Source organism: Otolemur garnettii, unplaced genomic scaffold (assembly GCF_000181295.1).
Source record: "Otolemur garnettii isolate 467f Iridium unplaced genomic scaffold, OtoGar3 scaffold00007, whole genome shotgun sequence".
NCBI lineage: Eukaryota > Metazoa > Chordata > Mammalia > Primates > Galagidae > Otolemur > Otolemur garnettii.
The window spans coordinates 16,791,053-16,809,234 of record NW_003852402.1 but is presented as its reverse complement, the minus strand read 5'-3'; the positions used below and the strand labels follow the sequence as shown (position 1 = coordinate 16,809,234).

The following is an 18,182-nucleotide window of genomic DNA, read 5'->3' as shown; positions in this document are numbered from 1 at the left end:
CTCTGGCAGGCCCGGTGCTCAGCCCAGGGGGTGGGGCTCAGGGGCTGCCAGGATGGGCAAGGCATAGTCCCAGTGCTTAAGGAGCCGAAGTGGGGTGAGACAGGTAAACAGATGGTTACAGTATGTTGTGAGGAGGGAGTAAGTTCCTGTGTCCACCTGCCCGTGTTCAAATCCAGACTCCACCACTTGCTTGCTTTGTGACTTAAATTGGTGCCTCTCTGGGCCCAGTGCATTGGCTCTTCCCTGATCCCAGCACTGTGGGAGGCCAAGGTGGGAGGAGCAGCCTGGGCAACAGTGAGACCGTCTCTACAAAAAATTTAAGAATTAGCCAGGAGTGGCGGTGCTTGCCTGTAGTCCCACCTACTCAGGAGGCTGAGGCAGGAAGATCACTGTAGCCTAGGAGTTAGAGGCTGCAGTGAACTGTGACTGTGCTACTGCACTCTAGCCTGGGTGACAAAGCAAGACCCTGTCTCTTTAAAAAAAAAAAAATTTAGTGCCTCTCTGGGCTTCAGCCAGCTCATGCATAAAATGAAGATAATAAGTCTCTACCTTGTAGGACTGATATAGGACTTAATGTGTTACTACACAGCAAACGCTTAGAACAATGCTTGGCACATAGCACTGCAAATATATTCGTTCTTCTGGTGGTGCCGGTAGCTGTGTTGTTAGTAATAACAGCAACAACAGTAACAAGAATAATGATACCATGTGCTATAAGAGAGGGAGGCCTGGTCACTGGCAGAACATCAGAAAAGGTGCTGACCTGAGACCTGAGCCTGGGGGTGAAGGCAATGGGTAAATGGAAAGTTCTGAAAGGCCCCTAGGAGTTAGCGGAGGAGGAGAGTGGGCAATGGGGAGAGAAACTTGGGGGCAGAGGACTCAGGCCTATGTAGGCCCCTTAGGTGCAAGAAAATGGAGAAATTGCAGGGGCCTCACGTACCCACTGGGTGACCCTCATGGGATGGGGCTGCTGAGCAGTGGGCAGAGCCCAGTACGCCATGCCCAGGAGTCTGCACTCCTGTGCAGTGGAGACCGTTGAGGGCTTAAAGCACAGGACCAGCGGAGTGGCAGCTGTGATCTGAGCCTCTGTTCTAGTCTGGAAGGGACGCAAGTTTAGAGCCCAGAAACTAGGGGATTGACAGCAGCAATCCAGGCACAAGGAGGTGTGGTTTATGCCAAGGTTGTCAGGATGGGGGCAGGGCCAGCTGTGGGGACTAATGATGCCTAGGTATCTGGCAGGGTGTCCGGGCAGGCAGCAGCGTCATTCTGAGATAGGACACAGGAAGAGGCAGGGAAAACTCACTTGTAGACATTCTGCATTTGAGGTTCCTGTGGGACATTCCAGGGGAGCAGCAAGGATGGGAAGTTGAGAATATGCTTCTCTCCTCCTCCAGGAATCCTGCCTTCCCCAGTGTCCTCCCTAAGTCCTTGTGCCCCTGCAGGTCTGGGGGGAAAAGCATTCCATGGGGAAGAACAGGAAGTTCAGCTGCCCTGAGTGTGCCGGGCTGAGTGGAAGGAACCATGGAAGGGGAGAAAGGAGGAAAAGAAGGCAGGACCGAGCGAGAGAGAGGCAGGAGGGCCATTTTGTAGAAGGCGATGCTCAAAAAAAGACAAGTGACTCACAGCTCAGAGTGTCCCTCCAGCCTGGGTAAGCTGGAGATTCGCCCGAAGCAGCCGGCTTCATCCCATGTATTTCCAGATGTTTCTGGTTAGAAATTCCTATACCACTCAGAGAAGATGCCCTGCCCATCTGGATTCCAGCCCAGTTGGAAGAGTGGCCCAAGCTGACCGAGGTACAGAGCCCAGAGAAGTAGGACAGCACCCTGATGTTAGAACCTCAGGAAGCTCTTGTGGCCTCCTGGGAGCCTGGCCTGGGGGCACTTTGCTTGGTCTAGACTGGCCAGGCGCAGCTCAGAGAGCAGCCCTTGGAGAGGCTGGGTCAATTCTGAACTCCACCCAGGCGTCCATGAAAGACCAGAGGTCTTTTGAATCCCTTTAAGTTCCCCAAACAGTGCTGTAGGTGTGCAAGAAGTCGTGTGTAAACTCTCCTGAAGATCTGATGCGTGAAAGCTAGGAAGAAGTCAACACATCCTTGGGTAGTGGGAAGCAGCCTCACTGTGGGGCTCAGAAACAAAATAGGGCTTCGGGGGACCAGGCAGAAACCGTGCCCTGTGCCTTACAGAAGTGAGGCCAGGAATATCTGTGAAAAGAAAATCTGATCCCCCCTTAACACCATTTATAGGTAGTTAAGCTCTCTGAGCCTCAGTTTGCTCATCTTAAAATAGAGAAAACACTTCTCAGGGTCCTGTGAGGATGGACTGAGGGGACAGCTGTCAGGCCCTTAATGGGATGCCTGATACCCACTAGATGCCTGTAGGTGAATTTTTAGTTTTCTTTTTAGTTTTCTGTTGTCTGGCCACCCTGGGGACCAGTTAATGAATGATCCATTCCAGAATCTACTAGATTGTTCTGCTTCACTCCAAACCTCACACTGACCCTTTCTCCCAGTGCCTTCCTCAGGGCAGTCCAGCAGACAACAGAGGGAGATGTTGTTGTTGCCGCCTATTGAGAGACCCCAGAGGAGGGAGAGTCCCCCACCAGGCGGGTCTGAGAATGTGCTGGGCAGGGGGAGGTGAAAGAGGAGCCTGGGAAGGGGAGCCGCCCCTGGCTGTCACCAGGTGCCTTTGTTCCCTGGAGCTGAGGGGCCTCCCCGGAGGCTTCAGTTACCACAGAAAATACATTCATTCATGAAAACCTGCTCCCAGGCCCTGGCCCCACTTGCTCTTCTGTGCCCCTCTGTTCTTTGCCTTGGCTCCAAGAATGCCACTTAGTGTGTATAAAAAGATTCCCAGTGCCCTTCCTCACTCAGCCGGTGTAATTATGTCTGCACAGCTTCCTCTCGGGAAGGCCAGGGCGGGGGTGTGCTGCAGCCTCCTGGCCCGGCAGGCACATCCAGCCTCAGTGACCAGCCTGCCCTATGACTTTGGGCACACAGCCTGTGCAGAAACAGCCACCGATCCCTCCCTAGTAGCATCCTAGTCCGCAGAGGCGCCCTGCTCTCGCGTGCCTGGGTCTGTGCTCGCTGCTCCCCTACACCCGCCTTTACCTGCTTGGATGCCTTCTCTTCTTAGCCCAGCTCACTCTTTCTGCTCTCCTGTGCTTGGCATGGACACTCCTTTCTCAGGAAAACCATTCCCTGATCTCCCAGGCTGGACCATCACTTCTGCTCCCTGCCTCTGCAGCACCTGTACACAGTGAGCACGCGGCACGTCAGTTAAACACTCACCAAGAAAGGGCGCCGCCTGGCCTGTATGACCTCACCCTTACTCCACCTTCTGACGGAATGCGCTCTGTGTCCTGAGCTCATGTGCAAGGGCACGTGCCCCTCCCTCCTCACCCCATCTTTATAGCCACCTTTGAGACAGGTTATACTTTTTGGCCCATTTTACAGATGAGGAAATAGAGGCTTGGGAAAAGCCCCAGGGCTCACAACTGGTGGGGCTCTATCTGGGAGTCTGACTCGTGGCCACTGAGCTACACACCTCAACCCTGGGTCAGCACTTGTGAGCTGCCACACTAAATTGTCACCTTTCCCTTTCCTCATCTGTATCCCTGGTAAGCGTAAGCTTTCTCCCTGAAATCTTACTGTGCATTCAAGTGGGCTCCCCCAGCACCTCAGCCAGGAGCTTGGTTGTGTAACTGGGAGTAGACTGGCTGATTGAGGCCAGGTACGGAGTGGTTACCGGGTTGCAGCGTCTCTCCTGGGGATGGAAATGGACTGGGAGGTCCACAGCCTGCTGGGCACAGGTGAGGGGTGAACTGCCCACCCCAGAACCCCTGGGGGGAAGCAGGAGCTGCAGGTGGCAGGCACTTTCAGCAGGAGGCCAACAGTGTGCTGCCTGCCAGAAAGGCTGGTCCAGCTGGCATGGGTGTGCAGACCTGAGCCCTTTCTCTCCCTCAGCCCTGAATTTCCTGAACTCGTCACTTTTTGGCCTCCAACTAAAGAAGGCAGGGAAAGTGAAAGGAAAGGGGACATCAGCCACTCTCCCTCCCTGTTGACACCTTAGGCAGCAAAGGTCTAACTGGGGAAGCTGAATGTGAATTCTCTTTCTTTCATTACCACATTGGCCTAAATTTCTAGAGGATAAAGGGACTTTTCTGGGCCAGGGGCAGTCATTGATGCACCCCTAACACACTAGGCACCATCACATAGAACCTTAGAGCAATACTGTTAACAGCCCATTTTACAGATGAGAATACTGAGGCCCAGATTGATGTCTAACTTGTCCAAGGTCCACAGGCAGCTCTCTGGCTGCAGAGTCTGTGTTCTGAACCCTCTGCTCTGCTGCCCCTTCATGGAAACAGCCATATAACAAAGATATATTATATTTTCCACGAGAAAGAACTTTTAACTGTGAATATTAACTGCATATCAGTTAAGAATGACTGTGGGCCAGGGGATAAGCTGAATTCTTTGTAGGCTTTATCCTTGTAAACCTCATGACGGCCTGTGAGGTATGTGTTGTCAACTCTTGCTTCACAGATGAGGAAACTGAGGCAAAGAGGGTAGAAATGATTGACTCTAGGTCATGCTGCTAAACAGGGGTGTTGCCAAGATTCACCAGCAGATGGGTCTGCCCAGTCCATGGTCTGATCTCCCACCTGTCAGCTCGAGTCAGCAGAAGCCCAGACGTCCTGGGCAGGGTGAGCCTTTATTCACTGATAGCAAATACTCTCGGTTTTTGTTCAGTATTTATTTAATGGAATCAGAGAGACATTGATTTTCAATAAAAATTGTATCATGAAATCAATTCATTAAGTTTCTTCTACCTAGTTTCAGCAAGGTCGCTGTCATTTAAAAAAAAAAAAAAAGTGTGTGTGTGAAGACTTTCCCCAGGTCTTGCCTCACTTTTCTTTAATGAGTTTCCAAATCAGGCCGGCCAGGGGGGCCTATTCCGTGTTCCTTATTCCAGATAATAAAATCGGTCACTTGCTCCTGTTTGGCTTCAAAATTTCCACTGATCATGACTCCGCATGTGTTGCAGAAATGCTCCTCTGAGGGTGGTGGAAGGAAGTAAGGATGTTTTCTTCCCCCTCACAGAGACGTTTCAGCGCCACAGAGATGTCACTGCAGCCACCCATCACTTGGCGGGCCTGCCCCCTGCACTGTCCCGGAATCCATCCCTGCACCCCCAACAAGGGCTGCTGGGTAGATGGAAGCAGAAAATTCCTTTTTGCTCCACAGTGCAGCAGCACAACCAAAAGGTGGGGAGAGTTGGGTCTCAGTTGTCACACTGTGGTCTCCTGTGAGGGGGTGGGCGAGCGCCCACCTCTGGGCCTCAATTTTGCCATCTGAAACTCAAGAGTGTAGGGTCAGGTGATCGCAACGGTAGGTATTTTCTAACTCTGAAGCTCTGTTCCAAGGACTTGGGGTGTGAAATAATTTGAAAGCACTGCAAACAAGAGTATGTATACCCTCGGTGTCATGAATTTAAGGGTGTCTCATTCACCTCTGGGCTCCAGGTCACCACCTGTGATTTCTGTGGGACTCCGATTTATTTATCTATATATTCCCAGTTGTGGCCTGAGCAGCAGCCCAGGTGCTTATGTTTGTCACTAAGTAGCTGATGAATTCAGGTGTCTTGTCCCTTTCTGACTGCAGACGGGCTTTCCTTCTTAGGAAAGGAAAAAGGCAGCGAAATGGTAAACCAAAATACCTTCTCCTACTGCAGAGACGTTGATGTGTTGCCCACAGCTTATCACCCTTTTCTGAATCCTGCAAGTATTGGGCCCTGAGTGCCTGGGACACAAAGATACCCAGGACCCGTCCCAGCAGCCCTGGAGGAGGGACATGAGCGCACATCATTCATGGTGATGTGACTGTGATCAGGAGGGGGCAGCTTGAGACAAAGGGGACTGGTGAATGTGGTGGAAACAGCTCCTTTGGGGCCCCAGGCTTGTTGGTGATTATTGAGAGGGTGTCTGCTGAGCAGAGATGGGAAAGGGCTTTGAGGCCCCCTCTGCAGAGCTCGTTCTACCTCTCCTCTTGGCAAAAGACCAGCTTTATGCTCTGTGGGAAACACACAATGTGCAGAATTGAAGCCCCTCTTCCTAGTGGTTCATGCGTACAATTGGAACAATGGGGAAATGGGATGTTGTTGAAACCTACTACTTGATTAGAAATAAATCAGGCCTTTTGGGTGTCTTCAATCCGGAGTTCGGTTATTCTGAAATTCCATGCGTACTTATAGTCTGTTAATACATATTAATAGCTAATCTTTCTATAGCTAGAAAATTACTCCTTAGACCTCCAATTTGCCTAACAGCTGCCGCTTCTGTCACTCTCCTTCTGTGTCAGTGAGGTACTGAGCCACCGTGAGCCAGGCGTTTTGTGCAGATGACAAATGTGTTCGGCGTTAATTGCAAAACCCACTCATGTAAAAGCGACGCCAAATCAGCACTTCTCAAATGAAACAGAGACCACAAGCCTCAGAACTGGCCTGGCAGAACCACCCAGGGGCAGCGTTGAGAGCAGGTTCCCAGGATGACCAGACCCTGTGAGTCAGAATTTCCCAGAGCGGCGTCTGGGAACCCCCTTTTCATCATATACCCCCTGTGGTTCTCACATACGCTGCTTCTACTGAGAGCAGAAGGCAGGACAATCTGCCTGCCATGCTGGGCACTGAGGAAGCAACCCTGTGTCATGTTTACGATGACTCCTTCCTGAGTGCCTGCAGTGTGCCAGGCACTGTGCTGAGCGCTTACCTTGTAGGTTCTCATTTAATCCTCACGACAACCCTGAGAAGTGGACACTATTGTTGTCCCCATTTTACAGATGGGGAAACTAAGGTGAAGGACTCATGTGACTGAGGGCAAACTATAAGTAGAATATTCTGGGATGAAAATCAGGAAGAGAGCCAATGAAGTCAATGGTTCAAGGAGGGGGCGGCCAGGAGAGCCTGGAGGGTCATAACTCCGGCCTCCCAAGAGCACCCTCTGTGAGGCCATCTCAGTGGGTGGAGGCTGCCAGCTTCCTTGGCTGGGAGAAGAGTGAGCCATTAAAGCTGCCCAGAGGAGCCTTCTTCCTCCTCCCTGCCTTCTGCCAGCAGTGACTTCCGAGGGCCTCAAAGCATCAGCAGGTGCACGGTCTGCTGGCCCCTCTGACTTAGATTTCCCAGGAAATCCAGCCTCCCGAGCAGTGTGAGAGCCACGTCCCTTCCTTGCCATTGTCTTTGTTCTGGGCCATCATTCACTGGAAGCTGGTCCAGCTTGGCAGCAGCCCCGCTTCTGTTCCTGCACCCTCCGGCACCCTGCCCAGGCCTCCGGAAACCCAACCAGCTGATCTGAGATGTAAATAAAGCCCTTCCAGCTGCACCTGGCCAGGGCGGAAAGGGATCCCCGGGGGCACACAGCCTTAGGCCAAGCCCTTCTGGGCAGCCCCTGGTGCCTGCCCCCTAGAGCGTGATTTGATTTTCCTCCTCCTGTTTCCTGGACTCACCAGACAGGTGGAGAGTGCCAGTGTCCTCCCCTCATTGAAAGCTGATGCCCCCACTCTTGTCTCTTGGCCTTCAGCCTCTGGGCCAATGCTGAGCTCTGGTGCGGCAGCTGCAGGCTCTGAGCCAGACGCCCACTGTGGGAAGACGGGGCCACGCACTGCCAGTCTGGGCACCAGGAAGCCCCAGCACAGCCTCATCACCCATCTTGTGACCTTTACAACCATCCTGAGTCATTCATTCATTCATTCACTTACTTGTTCAACAACGCTTTGATTGGGCATATAAAAGTGAACCAAAAAACTGAAGAATACTTAGAGTTAACATTCTAGAAGGGAGAGACAAGCAAAATAAGTTAATTGTGATAAACACATTAGAAGAGAGGAGTACTACAAAGGGAAGCAGGGAGGGGACAGGGAAAGCTGAGTTTCCAGTGGTTTCTCCAGTGGGGGTTGGGTGGGGGCTTTCCTAATGCCCTTGGGACCTACACCATCTGGCTGTTTTTCTTTTGCAGTTTCCCTGGGTTCCATCACTGAGGAACCCAGTGGAGGGGACCTGAGCAGTCCAAAAGTGGGCACCTGCCTCCTACCCTCTAATGCCTGTGGGATACACCAGCTGGTGCCTGCAGGCACCCCTCAGCCCAGACAGGGATGGTTCAGCCCCCTCCCCCCAGTGAAGAAATTGTTATGAATTGCAGCTAACATTTAAGAATATGGAGATTTCACATAAAATATAGTATTCTGGCTTCTCTCAAGAAATTGGGACACCTTCAAAGCCCAGGTCCTCCATCCCCCAGGACGATATCAGTGAGACTCTCTGGTTAGGGTCAGTCCTGAGCAAGGGCCCTCCATCATTCATTCATATTCTCTGACAACTCCCGAGGAAATCTGGGTTTGTGACCCTAACCCAGGTCAACAAATTTGAACTCGGTATGCAAAAAAAAGTACTTTAATCACTAGCCTGAAAGAACCCTTCCTGTCACTCAGCAAGGCCTGGGCTCCCCTTTCTGCTCTTCTGTTTTTGCCCACAAAACTCCCGAGGTTAAGATGGGGCTCTGAGGCTTCATTCACACAGGGCTGGTGTCTGCTGGGCCAGGCTGGGGCTGCACACAGAGGCCAGGGGGTGCCTCAGGCACCCAGCACCTCCTGCCTCATCTCAGGGCTCAAAAGGCGTCTGACCCATGGCGATTTGCCGGCTTACTTTTGCTTTGGAAAGGCAGGGAAAGCTTCTGCAGGCATTTAGTCTTTGCTCCTTGTGGTTGGACAGGTGTTTCCCTAGTGACAAGTTGAAATCCCAAGAAGCCACTTTCCCCAGCAATGTTAAAGTCAAGTAACATGCAATCACTGCCTCCCAAAACCCTGTACATTTTGCAAGTTTTAGACCAGATTGCTCCTTTAAAAGCCCAGTTTTTTCCTGCTTTCTTTCCTAAGCATAGGCATTTCTAAGCATTTTGTAATATATATAATGGTTTCTTAAGGATGCACACAAAGGTGTCTGAGAACAGTGGCCTTCTAGACCTACTGAATGAAAAGCCCCTCGTCTTACACCACCACCACAAGGAACAAAGTGAAATTTGCTCCAGATCACACTCAATTCCAAGTGTCTGCTTTAGTTTATAGCTGCTGGCCTTGGAGCCTGGAAGCAGTGGTTCTCTGCAGAGCTGGCCACACCCAGAGCAATTACTTCAGTTCTCTGGGGTGGGACCCAGGCCTCTGTGGTGTTTAAAGCTTCCTGGGGATCTCAGTGAACAGCCAGGGTTGAGATCCATCGCTTCAGTGGCTGCCAGGGGGTGGTAACTCCCAGGTGAGTCTCCAGACCCCTGGGCTTCAGGACACGGCCTGCATGAGTCAAAGCCCAGCCCCACTTTCTAGCTATGCAAGTTAATTATTGCCCCTGTGCCTCAGTTTCCCCATCTGTAAGTTTACAGCACAAATGACACTGATCTCATAAAGCATGAGGATTAACAGTGGCTGGTAGTAGTAAGTGCTCACTAAATGGTAGTGTGTATAAATGTGTGCCTCTGTTTTTGCTGTGGATGTGGTTTCCTGAGTGATTCCTCATGACTAGTGATTCCGGGGAGCTGAGGATTTCCTATACCAGAAGGAGAAGTAATAGAATCAGAGCCGATTAGATCTTCAAGTACCCCTGTTCCCCTGCCATCATAGATGATGATATTATAGCTGCCATGCTGGAAGGGGGTTGTGTTCAGATTTTAAAGCAGAGAAACTGAGGCTGTGCCCGTGCTAACCACTGTTAAAGGCAGATTCAGACAGCCCCTAGGCACTTGACGCTTCCAAATTAACCTTGTTCTCTGGGTCCATTTCCCTTCCTCTGGCCGAGCCGGGCTGTCAGATGGGGCTGCTGGTCTTCCTCCCATGTGGATTCTTATGTCTGAGGGAGGTTGCAAACACCACAGGAGATGTTTTAATTTAAGGGAAACCAGCTCTTCTTCCTTTTAAGACGAAACGTAGTAAAATTTTAAAGACTTTTTCAAACGGTCCCTAAATTTGGTACTTAAGCTAATTATGGTTGCCTTTTTAAAATGTCCAAATTAAAAATAGACATCTAAACGAGAATGCAGGACACAGCCCAGAGCCTGGGGCCAGGTTCAGTTTCCTAGAATCAGCCCTCCTCTGGCCTAATTTATACTTTGGGGAGATCAAAGGGAGATGAAGGGAGTTGGAGGCTGGGGCTGGGGGCGGATCTAGGAGTCGTTTGCAGCAGATGGTGAACCTGGGTTCTATGTTCTGTAATTAAGAATAGCTGGGAATTGGTGAAAGATGTTAGATTACAGTCATTTCCACATAGTATAAAGCTGTGGTTCTCAAAGTGTGGTCCCAAGGCCCGCAGCAGCAGCATCACCTGGGGTAATGGGTTGAATTGTGACCTTCAAAAAATTTCTATGCTGAATTCTGGGGGGTACAGAGCAGCGCAGAATATGACTGTATTTAGACACAGGGCCTTTAAAGAGGCAATTAAGTAAAAGTGGAGCTGTGTGGTCGGTCAGAGCCCGAATCCAATCTGACAGAAGTACTCCTAAGAAGAGAGACTCACCAGGGGTGTGTGCACAGAGGGTTGACCTTGTGGGAAGGCAGCAGGAAAGGCGCCCTCTGCAGGCCAAGGAGAGAGGCCTTGGAGAACACCAGGCCTGCCGGCATCTTGGTCTTGAACTTTCAGCTTCCAGAATGGTGAGGAAACAAACTTCTGTTATTTAACCAAATGCCAATTCTCAGGCCATATCCCTGACCCTACTGAGTCAGAAACTTTGGGGGTAGAGCCCAGCAAACTTTTGTGTCATTAAGCCCTCCAGGGGGTGGTGCCTGTGGCTCAAAGGAGTAGTGCGCCGGCTCCATATGAGAGAGGTGGCAGGTTCAAACCCAGCCCTGGCCAAAAATAAATAAATAAATAAATAAAGTCTTAAAAAAAAAAAGCTCTCCAGGAGATTTTTACAGATGCTAAAATTTGAGAGGCACTGGCATCACATAGCGAGCCCAGGAGAGAATGACACATGGTTAGAAATAGGGACTGGTCTGCTAATATTAAGTTTCTTTTAGTAGGCTCTGGAAGTCTCTGGAAAAGTCCCCATGGGTTCTATAAAATGAGAAAGTGTATGTTAAAGTGTTCTATATGCACTGAAGCGTTCTGTAGACATTAGATGGAAGAGAATGGTAACATTAGTATTCAGTCAGCTGAAGAATGCAGCCCTCTAAATTCTCCAACATAAGCAAACTGAATCCAGGAATCTCCCCTCCTGACTGCATTTTCTCAGTCCTTTGAAATCGTGGACTTTTTCCACTCCACCAATTTGGAATGTTTCCCTTTTCTGATAACCACAGCAAGGAAATTTAATCATATTTCCCCTTTTGTCCCTGCTTCTAGGAAGCCCACCATCCAAGGAGGTTCTTAATCTCACCCCTCATGATATTAAGATATTCATTTTTTTCAATTTCAAGTTTATGTCCTTTATTATAATCTCTTCAGACCCTTTTGAGAAAGAACAAAAAAGAAGAGGGGAAAGAAAGGAAGTGTGAGAAGAAAGAGGTCGATTTCATAGCCCAAGTAATTATCAGATCAACAAATCCCTGCTTTGTAAAATTGGTAAAATTTGTTTGGAAAAGACTGGTGTTCTCATTCAGTGACAAGTGGACAGATGTGTCCTCATTAATGAGTCTTCTTCACTCCCTTCTCTTCCTGATGTCCCAAAGCTGTCGGTCCCTTGGGTAGGTCTTAAACTGTTCAGGGAACGTGTTAGTTGCTGAAGACTTAAGGACAGTTACAAAAGCTCCTCTGAGCCCTGGCTGGGGACAAGAATGTCATCCCGTAGACCAGGGGAGCATAAAAGTGATGTAACCAGGTTTGCATTTTTTAAGTTGAAAACTGCTGTTTTCTTGATCACAATTTCTAACAAGCTGTTGGTCCTGTGAACAAATGTGGCGATTTGTAGAACACCCCAGGCTGCCATCAGAAATCTCTCCTGCCCCATCTCAGCATTTATGGCAAAGAATTCGCCTCTGCCCTCTGATCTGTCCAGAGCTGCCTTTATTCCAGATTTCATAAACCAAAGTTCAAGAAGTCCAGAGATAGAACCGCGAGAAGTCTGGAGTTCTGGATGAGAATTTTATTAATTTTGTGTTTTCATTTGGACCTACCATTTGGGTCCAAAACTGCTGTGGAGAAGAAAAGGAAGAGGAAGAAACCTCAAGTACCCCATTTTAAAGCGCCACTGAGTTACTTTCTGCCTCTGTAATTGGTTATAAAATGATCCCACGATATCGTTCCATTTTTCCTGCCTTTGTGGTCCTGAATGGAATATTAACTGGCATGCTACCTCCCTGGGCATTCCAGGAAATTGTCACCCATTGAAAAGAACTGGTGGGGGGAGGCTTCTTCTTCTGCTCATCTTAGTAACTTATTGCCTTAAATTGTCCTTAGAAATTAAAATGGCAAAACTGATGGGCACTCTTCCCTTCTCAGTTCTTCTGTTTCCTTCAGGACACTTTTTTCTTTTTCTTTTTTTAATGGCATTGCGTAAAAGCCCAAGAGGTCCATGAATGCTCCTCTTAAGGTGAGGAATACATCTGCTAAGAATTCATGACTTGCAAAGGTCAGAGTTTTTCTAGTTAAAATAAATATGAATTGAATTCAATAACCAAGGACTGACCTGCAGCAGAATTACAGAGCTGGTGAAATTCTCTTTGCAGTTCCTGGCCTTTTTTTGGAGGGTGGGAGATTTCTTTTTTCCTGCTTTCATAAAAGACTGCCTACATAGGAGCCACCTACTTTGTGCCTTATCTTGTCCAAATCCTACACTCAACTTGATCTTATTTACTAAATGCTGAACTATGCCTTATTTGATTTCATCAACACCCCTGCAGGGAAAGTGGTACTATCCCATTTTTCAAATGAGAAAACTGGGACTCAGAAGATTAAAGCTGTTGTCCAAGACCAAGCCCCAGGTCTTCTGATTTCAAATCTCATCCTCTTCCTGTTTACTAGTACCCTAATACACTGTCCTTATTCTTCTGTGTAAAAACCTTATTTTATATAATGTTATCTTCTCTTACCCATTTATACTTTACTATGAACTTGCTCAGCGTTATGGACTGAATACCTGACTCCTGTATTAGTTTCCTAAGGCTGCCATAATAAATTACTGTAAACTGAGTGGCTTAAAACAGAAATTTATTCTCTCTCAGTTCTAGAAGCCACAAATCTGGAATCAAGGTGTTGAAAGGGTCGTATTCGCTCTGAATTGACCCTTCCTCCTCTCTTCCTAGCTTCTGGTGATGGCTGGCAATTCCTGGCTCTGCCTCAGCCCTCACGGGGCATTCTCCCTGTGTGTCTCTGTGTCTCCCCTTTCCCTTCTTATGAGGACTCCAGTCATTGGATTAGGGCCACCCTAATCCAGTATAACTCAAATTAACTCATTGCATCTGCAAAAATCCTGTTTCCCTACAAAGTCACATTCTGAGGTTCTGGGGAGGTTCTGGGTAGACATGAATGTTGGAGGGACACTACTCATCCCAGCACACACTCTAATAAAGAACTTTCTGATATCTATGAACAATTAGGAAATCTCTTTAGCTACAGAGAGGGCTTCCTACTTGCATATCAAAGAGCTATGTAGATCCCTAAAGAGATATATTGAGTCATTCATTCATTCACTCAACATAAACTAGCTAAGCATCTTCTACGTGGCAGGCATTTTTTTTCAAGCACTGGAGAAATGGCCATGGAAAGGCAAAGCCCCCACTTCATGGTACTTTATATTCAGCAGGGACAAAGCTTTATGTCAGAATGGTGTGAAAAGCATAGATCTGGGGTCACAAGATCTGGTGTGAGTCATACTTCTGCTTCTCACAGAAGGACTTACCTTGGGGGAGTCATTGAGCCTGTCTCAGCCTGTTTCCTCACTGACGATGGAAATCCTGAGAATCCCGAGACCAGCATGGCTTTAGGAATGTTGGGAGGGCTTCCAGGAGGTAATGAGGAAGGATGCTCTCTGCAAATCGTTATCAGTATTATTGGCATGGCCGTTGTGTCTGACAGATGCTTAACCATAAAACGGGGATTATAATAAAACCGACCCCTTGGGTTACTGATTGCAGTAACTGATAGCAGTTAATGTGTTTAATGTAATGGTTTTTAAGCGGTTGGAGGGAGTTTTGCAGTACCTGACACACAATGGCACACATTTCGGACAGGACCTGGCGCACAATGAGCGTTCAATCAGTGTTAGATATGGGTGTCGGTGTCCTGATGGGTGTAGTGCATGAGGGAAAATCCGGAAATGTTGCAGCTTGTTTGCAACATTTCTTGGTACATTCACGACATCACTAGCTATTTGGATTGATCAAGTGCCCATGCCTCCTGGGCTTTCAGACTTGGTGGCAAAATCTTAGCAAGATAAAGTAATGCGAGGGTCTAGGCACTGAGGAAGAACATTCTGGAAGATTCTCCATGGACTCGGAACAGAACGCATGGCCACCAGTGTTGGCTCTACCCACTCAGATGACCAACATATGCTTGGGGGCCGTGTTCCCAGAGCCAGAAGGCAACTAGGGGACTGTGTCACCTGTAGCCCCAGAGCCCTGGTGGCCCTTACCTCTCTATAACTTTAACTGCAATTAATATTAATTGTCTTTTATTGAAAAGGGCCACACTGCGTCTTCATGAAGAGCCCGTGGAGGTACTGAAGCTAGGAGTGGGTGCCTCAACTCCATAAAGCCCTCTGAGTCCCCAGATGCCAGTCACCAGGACGGTGGCAGAGCCAAGCAGAGTGGTCTTGGGTTTCCTGTTCCAGATGGCCTAGGGAGTCTGGTTCAAACTGGGGACAAGTGGCTTCTAGGGAGAGACCTTTGCTGTTAGAATTTAAAGGACATCTTCCCATGCATTTCCCTGTAGCCTCGAGGGAGGCTGCCAGCTCTGCCCTGGTGCTTCCTAGACTCTGAGCCCCCTAGGTCACATCTCCAGCTGCGATGAGCAGGACACCTTTTCCATCCTGAGGCGGGGGCCTGAGGGTCCCCTTTGCGGCCAAGTGGAAATGTTGCAGACACATACTAAGCCCGGGTTTCTCTTGTGTCCCCTCTGCAGCTGGAGCTCTCAAACACTGCCGTTCTCCACCAGATGCGACGGGACCAGGTAACAGACACGTGCCGCGCCAACAGCGCCACCAGCCGCAAGCGGCGGGTACTGACGCCCAGCGACCTGAAGCACTTAGTGGTGGACGAGGATCACGAGCTCATCTACTGCTACGTCCCCAAGGTGGCCTGCACCAACTGGAAGCGGATCATGATGGTCCTGACGGGGCGGGGCAAGTACAGCGACCCCATGGAGATCCCAGCCAACGAGGCGCACGTCTCCGCCAACCTGAAGACCTTGAACCAGTACAGCATCCCAGAAATCAACCACCGCTTGAAAAGCTACATGAAATTCCTGTTCGTCCGGGAGCCCTTCGAGAGGCTGGTGTCGGCCTACCGCAACAAGTTCACGCAGAAGTACAACACCTCCTTCCACAAGCGCTATGGCACCAAGATCATCAAACGGCAGCGCAAGAACGCCACGCAGGAGGCCCTGCGCCGCGGCGACGACGTCAAGTTCGAGGAGTTCGTCGCCTATCTCATCGATCCGCACACCCAGCGGGAGGAGCCTTTCAACGAGCATTGGCAAACCGTCTACTCCCTCTGCCACCCCTGCCACATCCACTACGACCTCGTGGGCAAGTACGAGACACTGGAGGAAGATTCTAACTACGTCCTGCAGCTGGCAGGAGTGGGCAGCTACCTGAAGTTCCCCACCTATGCAAAGTCTACGAGAACTACTGATGAAATGACCACAGAATTCTTCCAGAACATCAGCTCAGAGCACCAAACGCAGCTATACGAAGTCTACAAACTCGATTTTTTAATGTTCAATTACTCAGTGCCAAGCTACCTGAAATTGGAATAAAAGGGGGTGGGGAGGGGGAGAGAATCATGCTTTTTAATTTAAGATTTTTATTTGTCAAAAGAATTATATGGATATTGGGTTATTTTGTAAATTAATATTTCTTTGGGGGTGATGCTGCAAGCAGCATGGTGAGAATTATTTAAAATCCTTCGTAAGGAAGGGCAGCTGTCTTTGCAGGGGAATAGGATGGGTTGTCCTTGTTTTTAGAAGTGAATACTGCAACACTGTCTCAAAGGTTTCCTTGTGTTCTGGTGAATTCCATGAACTGTGCATTCCATAAATTCTAATTAATATTATTTATAGTTATTTAAACATGGTCTCTATAGATTTCTTTTTGTGACAGCAAAATCCTAACGTCTTTCCAGAAGAAATCTATGTTTCGTGCTTTGCTTGCTACAGCTCACTTGGGGGCATGAATGTTCTCCTTCCTAACCTCTCCTGGAGTCATGTGATAATAGCCATTGTCATGTGTACCAATGCCACCGTTCTTGAATTTCTGCTAGAAATAAATAGGTTGCTATTGCACTTAGAGGTGTCTTTGCAAGGGACTCATTCCAAACCAATGCCAAACCTGAAAGTTCCTTGCACTAAAGAAATGTGATTTTTTTTTTTTAAACCCAAGGAGAGAGCTGATTATAGCAAATTTTTCACCAGAATGAATAGTCTGATAAAATAGGCTTTTTTTTTTTTTTTACAGAAATGTTTAACTGGCAGTGCCAGTTGTGGTGAAGGTGGAGTGGCTATTGCTTTATTTTTGACAAGTATTTATTAAGCATCTACTATATTCTAGGCCATGCAGATATAGCATTGAACAAACCCAATAGTTTTGGCCCTCAAGAAGCTTTATGTGGACACACAGCCTCCAGCTCAAAAATTAGCAAAGCCCTGATATTCGTGGACTTTACATGGGATTTGGGCTATTCATAAGCAACCCCAGGGGTTCATGACCCCTACAAATCTGCATTTTTATGTCCCAAATTTGAAAGCCATATGCTTGAAGCAGGCCACTTAACTTGGTGAGTGATTTCAAGCTCATTGCCCAATACATGAGATGGTGAAAATGTTTCCTATCATGTACCCCTTTTAATATATTGATAGTATCTGCCTTTAAATCCCATAACATTCTCTCCAGGCACCATGTGGGAAAGTGCTGTGATTGATTAGCAATGTCTGCCTTGGGTAAAGGAGGGGAACACTCCTTAAGTGCCTCCTGTTGCCATCTCCAGCCAAAATCCACACCCTCTGTAGAAGTGTTGTCTTCTACTGCCTGCCACTGAACAAAACTGAGACTCAGCGCGTTTGGGGTTTAGCAATGGTGAAGGTTAGAGGTGGACTATTTGTACACAAATGCACCTGCACACCCTTCAAAGTTGAGAGACCATTGGCACCTTGATGACTGCCATGCGTGAGCAGCAGGGACAGGCTTCCATGCTCTTAATCCATGCCCCTTTAGCCCTGAAAGGCTGAGAACTTTTCATTTGCTGTTCCTTGCTAATTAACATCTACACACGCTTCTCATTTCCAGCCATCCCCAGTGCTTCTCCGTTTGACGTTTGAGCCACATCCCTCTTAACAGCTAGTGAATGAGTTGGTAGCAGATACTGTATATAATAATAATAATAATAGTTCTAATAATAAGGGAGGGTGGGATGGGTTTTGCTTTCTCTTTTGTTTTTGATGCAGTATATAGTGAAGGGGTGAGAATATTCTAAACAAAAAAATGAATAATTTATTCACAGAAACTATTAAAGTTGTATTGTAAAGCTCACCGCAAGCTCAGTGAGCAGCAGCTGCGACCTCTCACTGAGGAAATTATTTTATTTAATGTGAGTGAGGTGTGCACCAGGGAAGGTAGCAGAAGCTATTTATAAAACGTTGTGCACCTCTCCCCTCTGGGAAGGGCACAGCAACCGTGCCCTTGGTGGATAGAGATTTATGCAATGTGTTTTACCAAGTTGAGTGACAGACCTTGGCTGTCCTTGGAATTGAGAGTCTGGACTTTATTTCCAGGTGGGGACACCATCCTCAGTAATAGGGCTTGTGAGACTAAAACAGATTGTCCAGCATTTTCTAATACATGCTCTACAGAACACAGGTTAAGTCAAGTCAGTTTCCTTTCCGCAGGACTTGTCAGAGCCTTGAGTATGGGCTGTGCACTGTGAATCACCAGGGGCAGCATCACTGAGTCAGTGGCATTTCCTGAACTTACATGACCAGAGTAACTCTATTTTGCAGATCATC

General features: G+C 48.4%; 1 protein-coding gene across 2 annotated transcripts in view; it reads left to right on the top strand.

Moving 5' to 3' along the window:
• Positions 1-16,244, top strand: part of CHST11 (carbohydrate sulfotransferase 11) — a 261,979-nt gene extending 245,735 nt beyond the window's left edge. The window contains exon 4 of one of the 2 annotated variants that reach the window (XM_012814188.2): positions 15,087-16,244. In XM_012814188.2, the coding sequence (XP_012669642.1) occupies positions 15,087-15,941 (855 nt within the window). In that variant the 3' untranslated portion in view covers positions 15,942-16,244. The remainder of the gene's footprint in view (positions 1-15,086) is intronic. The other variant, XM_003783289.3, reaches the window with a different exon arrangement.
• Positions 16,245-18,182: the final 1,938 nt, after the last annotated feature.